Source organism: Oryzias latipes, chromosome 4 (assembly GCF_053564925.1).
Source record: "Oryzias latipes strain Hd-rR chromosome 4, Olatipes_Hd-rR_3.1".
In the NCBI taxonomy this organism is placed as follows: domain Eukaryota; kingdom Metazoa; phylum Chordata; class Actinopteri; order Beloniformes; family Adrianichthyidae; genus Oryzias; species Oryzias latipes.
This window is the reverse complement of record NC_136240.1, coordinates 11683189-11697107: the sequence shown is the minus strand read 5'-3', so window position 1 is coordinate 11697107 and position 13919 is coordinate 11683189. Positions and strand designations below refer to the sequence as shown.

The window sequence follows — 13919 nt, the reverse complement described above, 5'->3', positions numbered from 1 at the left end:
TTAACTTTCTTAGCTACCAAACTGAATGTTCGTAAGACATTATTAAGTGTGGTCAATACATTTATTTATTCTCGCTATATGTTAGTTGAGTGATAGCTTTAGCTTAATTTTAAAAAAATAATAATTCAAAAGGTAATTCATAAAAACAAAAAACACTTTGGTTTCTATCATTTATTTTAAATTTAAAAAATTTTTAAATAATACAAATTAATCAAAAGTCCAATATTTTCCTAATTTTTAATGACAATTACATATTCTAATTTCTTGTACATAGAAAGTTAAAAAAGGCTTTTTCCATTTATTTAAAACTTAAAAGTCCCACTCCAATCCTCTTTTGATCTATTGTAAAAGCGTTCCCAGTGGTCTTTTAATGATGATTGCCATATTTTCTGGAGTATAAGTCGCTCCAGAGTAGAAGTCGCACTTTTAAGAGAAAATTCCAACATTTCTGAATATATTCGCCAACCTTGGCGTAAAGCTGCATTCACACCAAATGCATTCAGTCCCTCTTTTGACACGCGACAAATATAATGCTCAATGCTTGTACAAAAATGTGTTCATAAACTAGACGCTCCCATTGCGCGTGGAGAAGCTACTGTCTTAAGTTTTTAGCCTCATTACTACATTGAGGCTTTGACTGATGCAAAAATTCAGTAGGATAAAAGCCCAGAGTAGTTTGGGTGTAGCTTTAATTTAAATTTGATTTCATTATTTTGCTTCTGAATGAATATCTGTACAACTGATCCAAAGAACTCTGTGTGAGTCTACAGAATGGTAGCCATTTGTGGTAGCCACTTTGGCTCAGGGTGCCTCACACTTTCTACAGTGGCCAACCTTGGAACCAGTGTAACCATATTTCCTCCTTTACAACAGCCGATAACTCCATTTCTCATTCCTAGAAATTGTTTGTGTGTAAAAGAAAAATAAGTTTTGGTAAACATGAACTTTTTTATTTCTTGTTTTTAAAACATTTTTTTTTTTTTTTTTTTTTTTTTTGTTGTGGGAGCCGGTTTAGCTCGTGCTGGTTTGCGGCGCCTTCCGTCCGTGAAACCAGGGTTCGACTCCGGGCTGCTCCCTGTTCCCTTCTCTACCTCTGTGCCGGTTCCAAGCCCGGTTTGAGAAGGTTGCGTCAGGAAGGGCATCCGGCGTAAAACATTGCCAAATTTACCATGCGACTTGTTCGCTGTGGCGACCCCTGATGGGAGAAGCCGAAAGTGGAAGTTTTTAAAACATTTTGAAGCTATTTAGCTAGAAAATTAATTTTGCATAGAAAGCTAAATTCTAAAAAACATTAGAATGGGAGTTTTATTTTCCCCAGTAGGCAATAGCTTAAGTAAATGCTAAAGGCACACGTTAGTAATCCACCAACTGTAAGCCACCAAAGTCTGAATTTTCCTTTTTGTTTTTTTTTACTTGGTATAATTTGGCAGTTAGCTTAATACCACGTGCCTTTTCTTATGCAACTGGCCTGTAACTGAGAGCCTCCAACCTGTTAAAAACAAGCCGCCCACTACCCAGGGGACAAGGCCTAATTTAACATAAATACATCCATAAGCACACATATATATCTAAACTAATTAGGGTCACAGGGGTTGCTAGAGCCTATCCAAACCTCCAGTTGTCTTAAGTCAAATACACGGTACACCCTGAAAAAGCTACCAGTTCATCCCAGGGCCACTTAAAGAGACAGGCAACCACACAGGCACACACTCACTTCTCTAATCTCTCATTTACCTTGAAAAGCCAATGTGGGAAAAAGCCCAAAGAAAACCCACATATTCCTACTATCCATCACACTAGCATGCAGTCCAAAGTACATTCAGATTAACCCTTGTGCTATCTTAGATGACCCCCACCCTTGCATTGACGTGTTCTCCCTACCATCACAACGCTGGATAAAGGTGGAAAGATTTCATATAATCCATGGACACCAGTGAAGATCATAAATCATTGAAGAAAAAAGGTTCAGAACTCTGTCTAGTGGGTCTAGATGACCCAACTCCCAATGTTAAAGTGCCTAGGATAGCACAAGGGTTACGCAAGAAATGTATCAATTTATTACATTTTTCGATTTAATGGTTACCGGTAACCCAGAAATTTTGACTGTCATATTGTCACTTACCTTATATCTCTAGATTAGTAACAAGTATTTCTTTCAAGAGTTATAAATAAGGAGTGCTGTACAGAGTCAAGCTAAAGTACTAAAACACCTCTCTGCAGTCAGAGCAATTGGGTCAAAATGCTTCAATGGTCTCATTTGCTTTTTATTTTCTTCCATGAAAATCGCTGGATACAGTTGAACACATCAAACCTCCACAGCAACCAATTGTTTGAGTAGCCAATGAACAGTGAGCCAATCACAGATTTACTGTATGACTTTGTGCTAATGATTTTGAGCTGCAGAGTGTTGTGACAATAGACCAGATGTTAAGAAAATTGGGAACCAGAAAAAAATTTGTTATTAATGAGCTTTACTCACTTCTCTCACACAACAAAATAAAACTTGAGAACTACATTCACCTACATCAAAATGTACGTTTATTAATAAAACGTGTCCATTTGTATTTACAGGGCAAGCTACTAAATCCTCATCAGTTAAAGATGGAATGGTATAGACCTGCTTTCTGTAACCATAATTTATTTGTCTACAAAACAACCATTTATCTAAATTTGGATGAATGTCTTCCAGTTTAAAGTGAGAAATAGATCTTGTGTTTAGTCGACAAAAAGATGTGTACAATACATTCCTCTGTGTGTCAAAAAGGACAGAGCTCCACTTCGACCTACAGTACCTTACCTCACTTCAAGTAAATAAGGAGCAGGTCTGTTTTCATTTAGAGTAGTCCCCACTGTGACAGCCACAATGAAAAGAGCGCTGCTTTAGAGTGTGGCAGCCACAGGTAACAGGCAGACTGGCAGTGATCCTAGTGACGGTTGCCTCGTTACATGTCTATATTTCTTAGTTTGATTTGGGGTGTCGAGCTGTCAAAGAATAGATTGGCACCAAAGCACTTTCTGTCTCTCTTCTTCTAGTTCAGTTTTATGTCTCTCTGTTTCTATTCCCTATATACAGCACTTCTCCTCTGCTGTTGCGTTTCTATTCCCACTCTATTTCTCGCTGTCTTTAACAATGTTTTCTGACTGGTCAAAGCTGACCCCTACTCCAACCCCCTCTCCACCATCTCTGTTTGCAGGTCTTGCCAGGGTTGTTCCCTCTCTTCATTTCTGTTTCTGTGTTCTCTCTTTCCTCCCTGGCAGAGGAAGTTGGACCAGTCTGTTCCTAATGAACCCCTGCAGTTTTCCAAACCCCCACTCTGATTTCCTTAAGTGACTCTGGCAGGGTTTAAAAAGAGCCCTTGGTTGCTGCAAGACGCATTCAATAAAAAAGTCAGATGAAAAGATTAGAACCTTCTTTTTACTTGTTCTTTGATTTGGTTCACCATCAGTCTTGATAAAATATGTGATCAAAAAGCAGAATGTGCAGGGCTTTGTTATTATAAAACACTTTATTATCTACTGAAAATGTGTATTATCATTTGTTTATCTGAATAAATACCTAGCATCAAATATTTCGCTAAACAAAAAAAAGTGAACTTAAAGATGTATTATTTTTTGCTTGAAAACTTTAGGAATGCAGCTACTATATTAAACAGCAAAACGTCATCTTCTTCAAACTCTAGTCTGGTCAAAGGTGCTGTCTAACATTAGCTGCGTTTCCATTACACATATGAGCAAAAATTGATAGAAATTCTAGCAATGTCAAAAAAAACGAATTTTGCTTTTACACTGTTTCCATTAAATCACAAATGCAACTAAACACAAACCGACTCACGCGATAAATCATTCAAAAACATGGATGTGAACAATACTTTGATTACAGCAGATACATTCAAATTTCTGCCAAGGCACTAGCGCTCATCATCATCTATCACAGGAGACACTGGCATCTTATTCAGGCCATGAAGTGTCAAGCTCCTTACACGTGAGAGAGGCTACGAATGAAGCCATTTTGGGAAATCCTGGTTGGTGATTTTACAGAGGAGCTGTTGATCGAACAATTCTGCATGACACGCCCAACTTTTGATGAGCTGTGTTGTTGTGGGATCCGCTGTGCGATGCCCAAGGCAGCCAGATCCTACCAAGAAGCGCATTGCCATCCGGTTGTTGGTCATGTGACTCATTTAGTTTGAAAGAAGTGTTTCTATTGCAGTTTTCAGAAATGTGTCCATTTCAAAACGACTCAAAAACCACCTCCTCCGACCGCAGAAACTTTTTTCGATAAATGCTAGTCTTTTCAAAATTGTTGTGTTTCCATTCAGCAAATTTGATATTGCAAATCCAATTTGCACAATTTTATAGTCAATCGAAACACACCTAATGTTAAGGCTCTTAAAGCATTTGGAAACTATGTTTTTTGTCCAAGGACGGCTAGAGTAAAGCAGGCGCAAGCAGCAAAGTAAAATAAACCATCCAGGAAACCCATCAAATATAAACAAATTCAGTTGCTGTGGAAAGCTGATAGTGCTAAAAATGCATATAGCTATGAAAAAAATTATTTTGTTTGAACAATACAGTAGGATTGACAAAAATGCATAACAAAAAATGATGGATAGATGGTGGGTGGGAAGACACAAAGTTGGGACCTTTGACTTCTTTTGTGCCACACAAATGTTGGTAATGCTGGAAAGCAGTGGACCAGCAGCAATCAGCTGCCTTATTTCCACAACAAATTGCTTCCCCACGTCGACATTTATTCTGTGTCTGGAATTCTCCCTGAAACAAACACAAGGGCTTCTCGAGATTAATCGGTACAGAAAAACGACCCCGTCTTATTATTCCTGGCAGAGGGTAAACAACCACTGCTTTGACAAGCCTCCCATATTGCCCCGCACACTCAAGGGTATCGGCACAGTTCAGCCGCTGTCAGAATGGAGTGTTTGTTGCCGCACAATGGTGGAATGAGAAAGGGAGGCAGAGAGAGAAAAAACAAGCAAGAGTAGCAGAGCGACAAAAAGACAGACAGCTGGACGCCCGGTTAAGTCGCTCTCTTATTTCAGTCGTCTTATCAATCACTGTTCTGGTTTTTTGTGTGTGTGCCATTTTACGTGATCCACTTGGACACATGGAAACTTTAGCTAAACATGTTGGGCCACTGGTAAAGGACCTGACAGACAGTGAGCAGGCCGACACTTAGCTTATAGCCACCAGCCCAAACTGGCAAAAAGGCAGGCCGCCAAGAGAGCCCACTTTTTGTAGAAACTGATACAATAAGGGAACAGGGGGCTTCTGATATCCCCAGAAAGTATAAACTGATATGATAAAATGGCCACACAGAAACGTAAACACATCCATGACACGCAATTTATCAACCAAATATCTGTGGGCCGAAGCTGTCACTCCAAAATCTAAAGCAAGTTTCAAGTTTCAAGGCTTTCAAAGCACAAACCATACCCGGAAGATGTCCATGTGTCACTCAGTAAGCATGCAGTCTATACCATCCTTCTCAATCACATGCATTCACACACACAGTCACTGCCAGCATACATGCCTATGATGAATGACTAAATGTTGGGGTGTGTTTTCAACTGCCCCACATACAAGGCCGATCCTCTACTAATTTGATACTTATTCCATGAAATAGTCATGTTTGGGGAAAATGAACGTGGATGGAGACAGACAGTCTCATACATCATTCTAATTATTCTTTAATAAAGCTCATATTTGCCAGAGAGTGGCTTACAGGTCACTACTGCCATCTAGAGTTCTCAAGCAGAAAGACAACCACCCAGAGGTAGAAATGGTAAAACAAATTATTTTAAAATGAAAATAAATTCAATTTAATGTCAAAAATTAGTAAAATGCAAATCAAGGTGAAGTTAAAAGGGACTATTATTTAGTGTTTTCGACTTGTTTTTTATTCTGCTGTTTCTCCTTATCTAAGGTAATTAAATCTTGAAAGGCCAAAAAAGATTTTTTGGAATTACAAATATACAATTATAACCTCAATGGCGTTTGTCTTGTAAAATAAATGGAATTTTCCAACTTTCTAAGAAAGAAATCTTAAAGTCAGGCTAACCTTTAGGTCCACTATCTAAAACTAAAACAAATATTTGCACATTGCCACTCTTTGTACTTCGATTGTATCTGTCTCGTCAGATAAAAAAGAAATTCAGTTGAAAGCTCGTAAAAGTGGTAAAACGCCATCACCAATATGTTTTTGGAAGATTGGGGAGCAGTGGAAACCGATTTTGTATTCATATCCATTTGCGTTGTGATCTATCCACAGTTGTTGATGCAGTTTACTTCCCAGAAATACCTCACCACAAGCACACATACTCCCACCCGATGGAAAAGGAAGTCTGGATTATGTTGAAAAGACAAGCGAATCCAAACTCATCTTGAAACAATTGGGGACAAAGAGCAGGGAGAGGGGAAAGTCATGAGAAGGGGTGAAGAATCACCACTCTTGGGGGAGTAGTCCAGCTGCAGCCTATTGTCATGACGCCTGTTCAAACACAAACACTCTAAGACGCAAACAAACTTGTGCTACGGTTGACCCCACCATGCCCAACTCATTAGCTGTCAATCATGCTGCGCAGCCATCCCAAAGAGGCAGCATGGCGGGAAGAAAAAGCACAAAAGGTGAACAAGGTGATGGTGGTTTACTTACTATTATTAATAAATCAAGGTATCTTTGTGCCTTTGTGGGATTATATCCTAAACAATGACGAGTAAACAAGCATGAAAGCTACCAAGAAAGGTTTCTTCCTCTCTTTCTATTGCAGCTTCCTGAGCTTTCTTTTTCTGTGTTTCGTGCTGAATGCCTTCTCATCTCTCAGCGGTTAAAAAGATGGGCTGGAGGACGGCCAGTCACACACACACACACATTAAAGAGGTCTATTCATCCCAGAACTAGGACGTGATTTCCAGATACAGACACACAGACGGAGAGCCTACATGTTTACACAAAAACAGACTTTCTAAGCCTAATGTCAAAAGTTTCTTAAGAAAACAATCCCACACACAAAGACAAAATAGAGAAATAAAACAAAGTCATTTATACACTCATTTAACACATGTTCACTCTTGTGATCGTTTCCTCCAACAAGCACGCCAACCATCCTCCATGCTGCCAGGAACCCAAAACTTGAGAAAGATTTGCACACATATGAAATTCTTTAAACCTTCTACAAAAACATTTAGAGTTTACCAGCTAGACTTTTTAATGATGTGTGTATGTTGGTCACCTAATTTTTTAGATCTCTGGACTTCAACTAATTAAAAAAAAACAATTAATATTCAAGTATGGCACAATTTGTCATCCCAGTTCAGGTCACTTGGGCTACCAAAAAGAAAGCTAAATGTAGTCAACATTACTATGTTTTTGCTTTGCCATTAAGTGAATACTTTTGTATAATATGACTCACATTGCAACATAGACGTGTGGCGTCTTCTTTTTGCCCACACATCCTAATTTAAAGAGTGTGCAGAATTTATAAGTGAAATCTGTGATTTCTGAGCCAATAAATGTGCATGGTTTATGTTTTATTCTCTTTTTTTTTCTTTCATTTTGCTTTCAGTAGATAATAAACATGGTCAAAGCACCCCATAAAGCAAACACCTTGGCTTTGAGCAAAGAAGAAACAGTCAAAGCAGATTTTTTTGTGTCTGTGTGAGCCCACGTGTGTGCACATATGTGTGCGTACAGCGCAGATCACGGCACAGCTCAATGAAACGCCTTTCTTATACGAGACACAGATGCTGTCTGGCCTTGCTTAATGAAAGTGAACGTCTCGGGTTACGCCATTTGAGCAAGCGTGTGTGTGTGCCCGTTTGTCTATGTGGTACCACTGTTTTGAATGTCAATAGGAGGTAAAACCTGTGTTAAAACTCTTCTGAATTAAGATAAAGATGGCACAAAAGGCGGATTGTCTGTTTTCCCTTCTCCTTTTTCTTTCAATACGTGTTTTGAGCACAATGTTTCTTTTTAATCCCTTAGTTTGGTTCGAAAGTTATCGCTCTTGTCTCCTGTTTTTACCACTGTAAAAAGCAATTTCTCTTAAATGCAAGTATTTGAATCAGATATCTGTGGTTACTGACTTCTTGTTGCTTTTTTTTCCAGATAGAACTAGTATATAATACATCAGTACAGTAAAAGATTGAAATACTATGCGCTCTGTGCCACAGAAGTCTGGAATTAGTTATTTTTTACATGTATTTTTAAATCTTTCTCACTTTTTTTAAAGTACAGTTGGAAAATGTGAAAGGTAATCATGTCTCTTTGGACACAACTACTATCACTGAACAGTTTCTTATATACAATACCATCTAGCTTTCAGACAACTAACTGATTTTCAGTCTATCGTAGTTGAACTTTCATTTCCTGACTGCTTGCTTAAAATTCAAACAACTGACTTTGACATCCGGAAGAGTACGAAAGGATGTTGTCAGAACAGCAGACTTGGTAAAACCCTGACGAGCTGTGGCATGTGTAATTCAGTGTGACACCAGTTCGGAAACTGGAGCGGTGGAGTCTGCAAATTCAAAACAAACCTGGAGGCCTAGACTGTTAAAAAACCTGACATAGTTTTACTGTTTTTAGAGACTTGAAGGTAACAAAAAACTTTATGTTGAAACAGGGGGAAATATATTCATTTTGCAACAAAATGATCTGTTAAAAAATGTAATTTCGACCCGAGGAACTGCCACAGGCTCCCGTTTGTGGCAACCACCCTTTGGGCCCTGTCTGCTTTCTGTATCCTAACTGTTTAAAAATAAGTACTCGCATGCAAAAAAGTGAAGATGGAGTTTTTTTAGACCTGACAGTAAATGCCACATGGTTTGTAGAGGAAACCCTTATGGCTCCAACGATGCCCTAACTAATCAGCTGAATTTTGGAAATAAATGATTGTCACTGGAAATGTTGCGTGAAAGAGAAGCAGGCTTAAGCCGTGTGTGTGTGTCTGTGCAAGTGGGTGTGTAGGGGGTGTTAATTGATGAGAGTTATAGAGAGCTGCTAGTAGCACAGGGGGGATCATTACTGCTGGAGTGGAACAACTGCATTCACGGCTGTTTGCTATGTGTCATACACACATAATGTCACGGTACTCCAGCAGTCAAAGGAAACACAATCCTTTTATTCTGTGTTGCAAGTCTCTTGGCTTGATATTACAACTGCTAAGCAGCACAAAACGAGACAAATAGACTAGTTATGACTCTGTAAATAAGCAAGTAAATCTGGGAAACGAAGAAAGAAAATTAAAATTTAATTTTTTTGATAAAAACTGAAGCTAAAAACATGTTTTTTCAGTGTGCTGGATTAAGAAAAGAATGTTATTTCTATAGCTTCTCCCATCTTTGGCTCTATTTGTAGGAAGAGGTTGGGGGTGCGGCCACTTTGGGTTAGAGGATTTAGGTCACACTTAAAGCAACTGGCAGACATCGAAAGGGCCAGATACAAATCCTGGAGTGGATTTAAATCCATCTTCAAACTGATTGACATTTTTAGAGACTGGCACTGAGGAGCTAGAATGTTTTTAGTCAACCTCCTATCCTGGCCTATATTTTCCCATCCTGCATGTGCGTGAACCTTTGTCTTGTTTTATATTCATCTACATGTGCAAAATATTCCTGTATATGTGTTTATGCGTGTGCATGTTTTAAGCGTGCAATCGCATGTGCATGACTGTGGTTGTGTGCACTGCTTTCATTTTACATGTGTCTCCCTGCATTCAAAGGTGCATAAATAGATACTTGACACTGTGTGGGTGTCTGTGTGGAGATGTGTATAAGCAGTGTGTGTTTATCTGTCAGTTTGTGTTTCTTCCACTCGTGTTCTGCCCACATTAGTTCTGGCGCCGCTGTCATTTAAGCAGTGGCAAATAAATAAGACAAACATTTAAAAAAACATCTTTATGTTATGACGTTTAACAATAAGACTTTAATTAAAAGTAACATCAACATTTTCAGAATTTCACTACTGATACGTGTGTGGAAGGGCTATAAACCCCCAGCTGTCTTTAAAGTAAGTTGTTTTGGAGGGTTTTTTCTGTTGTTTTTTTAAAGTGAAGAAATTACATATTAATAAAGACCTTTAGTCTTACCTCCAATAGCCATGGTTTGAGTTTGTGGTCCAGAATGATGTCAAAACCCAGCACCTCAAAGCAGACGCTGTCACTCCCTGGTGGCTGGCCGGGGCGGCACATTCGGTAGGCGTGCAGCACATGGGGCTCAGCAACTATCAGAGTTTTCACCACCAGCTCCTGGCAAGAGTCATGCATGAAAATATTTACATAGCTGAACTGATAGAATGGGGTGTTTTGATTTCTTTACATTTCCAAGTTGCAACCCTTTTTAGATACATGTATTTTCTATATTTTGTAGAAGAACCTCAGCTGTATTTTATGTTGTAACAAACAAACATTCTCCACAAATGTAGTGATACAACCAACACAAAAATAGGGAATGTTTTAAAGTTATTGTGTGGGAGTCTGGTAAACAGCATGGGAGAAATGGAAATGATTACTGGCACAGAAGATTTTGAATTTTGGTTTTTCACCGTTGGCAGTGCTGATCCATCTGTGTTGCCAGTGGTGCTCAACCTGCATCTGTGTCTGCGTGTGTTGGATGGTACCTACTTGCCTAAGCAACACACAGACAAAGCCTTCCCTTACCAGAAGAGCTCCCCGCAGTGCTACTGACCTGAAGTTTTGCCCAATCCAGTCTGACTGCTGGGTGCAGGAAAGGGGGGTAAAGTGGTCTGGCTCTTGCCTGATAAGCTTACACTTCCTCCTCTTTTTTTTCAGTCCGTGTTTTGCTCATACACATAGGCGACAACCCATCTACCAATCTGACCCACAGGCTGCTCAGCTCAAACACCTGGTCCCCCATCCACATTTGTCCCCAAAGTCCCTAGGACTATTTGCTGTGTTAGTGTGCGTGATGGTGTGTGTGTCTTTTGTCCTTGAACACATCACCTTCCTTATTTTCCTGCGGCCCCTGGTCACAGTCTCACCCCTATGTGTGATCAGTGTAGCAGCTTGTTTGTGTTGACTGCATTTCTGCTTCTTTTCACAGTTGTGTTTTATTTTTAAGCAAATATGAGAGTTGGTTGAATGGACAGTAAATCTGTTAAATTTGTTTTACACGTACACAGCCTATATTTTCCTTGTAGTTGCGCCTCTGTTAAACAACCTACTGTCTTGAGTTAGTTTGAAGACCCACTCCGATTACATTTTTTTTGTGTGTGTTTTTAACACATTTTTGTGGCATTTTCCTGATGATGGAGGACATGCATACAGAAAACCAAGCTTAAAACTGATTTTCTGAGTATTACTTTATTTTAGTCTTTGTGAATCAGGAGCAGATAAAGAATGCCATTTGAATGCCGCTTGAGCTCCCTGCTCCGCTCCATTCTGATGCATCTACTAGCAGGCAAGTAGATCCATGTAGGTCTCTGTTTTTGTCATCTGAGATGGCATCTGGCTCAAAACTGTACGCCTGGATAGCTCCGATATTGCTCGCCATTTTTCTTGCACTGGTAATGTTAGGTTAGGGATGTGAAGGGCCGTCAGCAACCAAGAAAGTGTGTAAAGTGATAGCTCATTTATGGGTGACGGGAAGGGGGTCCATGGTTGCTCTACACCAACAGCCCCACCCACAATTTTTTTTAAAATTTTGGTTAAAAAAACATAATCATATTTAAAGGACCACTGGGAAGTCGAAAGGCGATCAGAGAGGGTCTTTAAATAGTTTTGTCTGGGAAGCTCTGGTTTTCAAATATCTACCTTTGACTTGCTAAAAATGTAATTATCTATAAATCTTATATTTCAAATGTTCTATTTTTAACAAGGAACGAAAAAAGTCATATTTGGTGCTGACCATAAAAAAAGGCATAGAAATATGTAGAAGTTTCCGGAAAAATGTAAAAAATGAAGATACTTAAGTTTTTGGTAAAAGTCTTAATTGCAAAATCTTGTGACCATTTTCTATGTATGTATGTATTTACAAACACATGACCAGCCCTAATCAGGCCAACTAAAGTCAGACAATTCTGTGATATTTACAAATACGCAATATTGCTGCTCAAACATCAAGGTTTGGTGCATATAAACCTTATCAACATAACAAAAATTGGGACTAAGCCCCTCACTGCTTCCTAATGGAATAGATCTAATGTAGAGAAACACTTTTATTTCCACTCTCAAGCACCTGTGGCAACTCTATCTTAAGTCAGATTTTGCATCGCAACAGAAACTTATCTACCTGGAAAGGAGCTCATTAACAAACCCCAGACATGGAGAGACTTTGTCCTCTCACTGTGGAACATTTATGTCACTGTTTTCACATATTTGGCTTTTAGGAAGCACAATTTCACACAGGATTTAAGGGGCTTTGCATTTGCATGTGTTTTGATGAACTGCATACTCACCGAGATGTCCCCCCAGAATTTAGCCACATCGTAGTCATTGCACCGAAGGAACTGGGTAAACCAGCTGATGGACCTTTTACTGCCTTTGTCCACTGTCTCATCTCGCTCAAAGTTCTCATTATGTTTGTTGACTGAATAGTTGGTAAGGTGCATATAGAGCTGGCTCTACAAAGACAAAGAACAACCATAGAAGCATTTTAAATTTGTCAATCAGACACAAGAACAAAGGTAACCCTTGTGCTATCCTAGGCACTTTAACTGGGAGTTGGGTCATCTAGACCCACTAGACAGTGCTCTGAACCTTTTTTCTTCAATGATTTGTGATCTTCACTGGTGTCCATGGATTACATGAAATCTTTCCACCTTTATCCACCTTTGTCATGGTAGGGAGAACATGTCAGTGTAAGGGTGGGGTCATCTAAGATAGCACAAGGGTTAAACAAGCTGGCTCTTTTTGATTTTGTTCATGGAAACTGAAGAACAAAAAACCCTAACTATCGAATACATTAATTTCAGTATTTAAAATTCTAAACTCAGATGTGATTCGAGGCCTGGTCATGTTTACTTTTATTCTGACAGTAGGGGCACATTTTATTTTTGTCCTTAAACACTTCATGTGCTTCTCATTGTGGAATAGACTGAACGCTTCTTTGTACCAGCAGTGAAATCTGCATTTGTGCAAACAAAATCAAATTTTGAAAAATTCTCCATCGTAGTCTGGCATTCCAAATGAATCTAAAGATAACTTTATAATAGCAAAATTATGGAGAGAAATTAGACTCACAAATCAAGAATTACGCACGCACAAATCCGACTGAGTCTAATTTCTCTCCATACAAAATCACTTATGGTTTGATTTAAATGTGACTTTTTTTCATTGTAAAGATAAATACTTATGACTAAGTTTATTAAAAAAGTAAATTTCAACAGACAGAAAATCTATTGTATTTAAAATAAATTAAATAAGAGTGTGTATATTCAAAATGTAGGTGTTTGACAATAGCTGCTACATGTTTAAGTCATCACAAAATAATGAGTATATTTTAATATTAAGCCCATAAAATCAGAACAAAAGATTTTTTTTAAAAAGGTACTTAGACTGCATCTTAAAATAATTTAATTAATTCAAAATGTTCCTTTCTTCAATTAACAAGAAAAAAAGTGGGCAAACAAAATAAAAGTTAAAAACAAATTTTCATTTTTGCTATTAGTATCCTTGGCATTAAAAAAAAAAGATGTATTAAGCTTCTACACCAAGGGGGCTTTGTAGTACTGGACGCAGGTGTATGATTTGTTAGATTTACCAAGTATGTGCTAATGATTCCATCTTTTATGTATTTGAACACAGTAATTAACTGAAGCAGACAGCTGCGTGGACGCGGCTTTACAAAAGGAAAATCACAGGGAAGATTATAAAAAGCTAGTTTATGTTACAGGTCGTGTGCAATAGCAAACATGAAGAACAGCAATAAGGTTTAAGTTACTTCTA

The 13919-nt window shown here is 38.5% G+C and overlaps 1 protein-coding gene across 5 annotated transcripts in view; it reads right to left on the bottom strand.

The window, feature by feature from the left end:
- The window catches only part of ttll7 (tubulin tyrosine ligase-like family, member 7), a 77302-nt gene that overhangs the window by 38226 nt on the left and 25157 nt on the right, over positions 1-13919 (bottom strand). For all 5 annotated transcript variants that reach the window (XR_002289955.3, XM_020702299.3, XM_004067739.5 and 2 more), the window contains 2 exons: positions 12431-12595; positions 10104-10262 (listed from right to left, as the gene is read on the bottom strand). Coding sequence is in view for 4 of the 5 variants with exons in the window: in XM_020702299.3 (XP_020557958.1) it covers positions 10104-10262; positions 12431-12595 (324 nt within the window). In the remaining variant the exon portion in view is untranslated. The remainder of the gene's footprint in view (positions 1-10103; positions 10263-12430; positions 12596-13919) is intronic.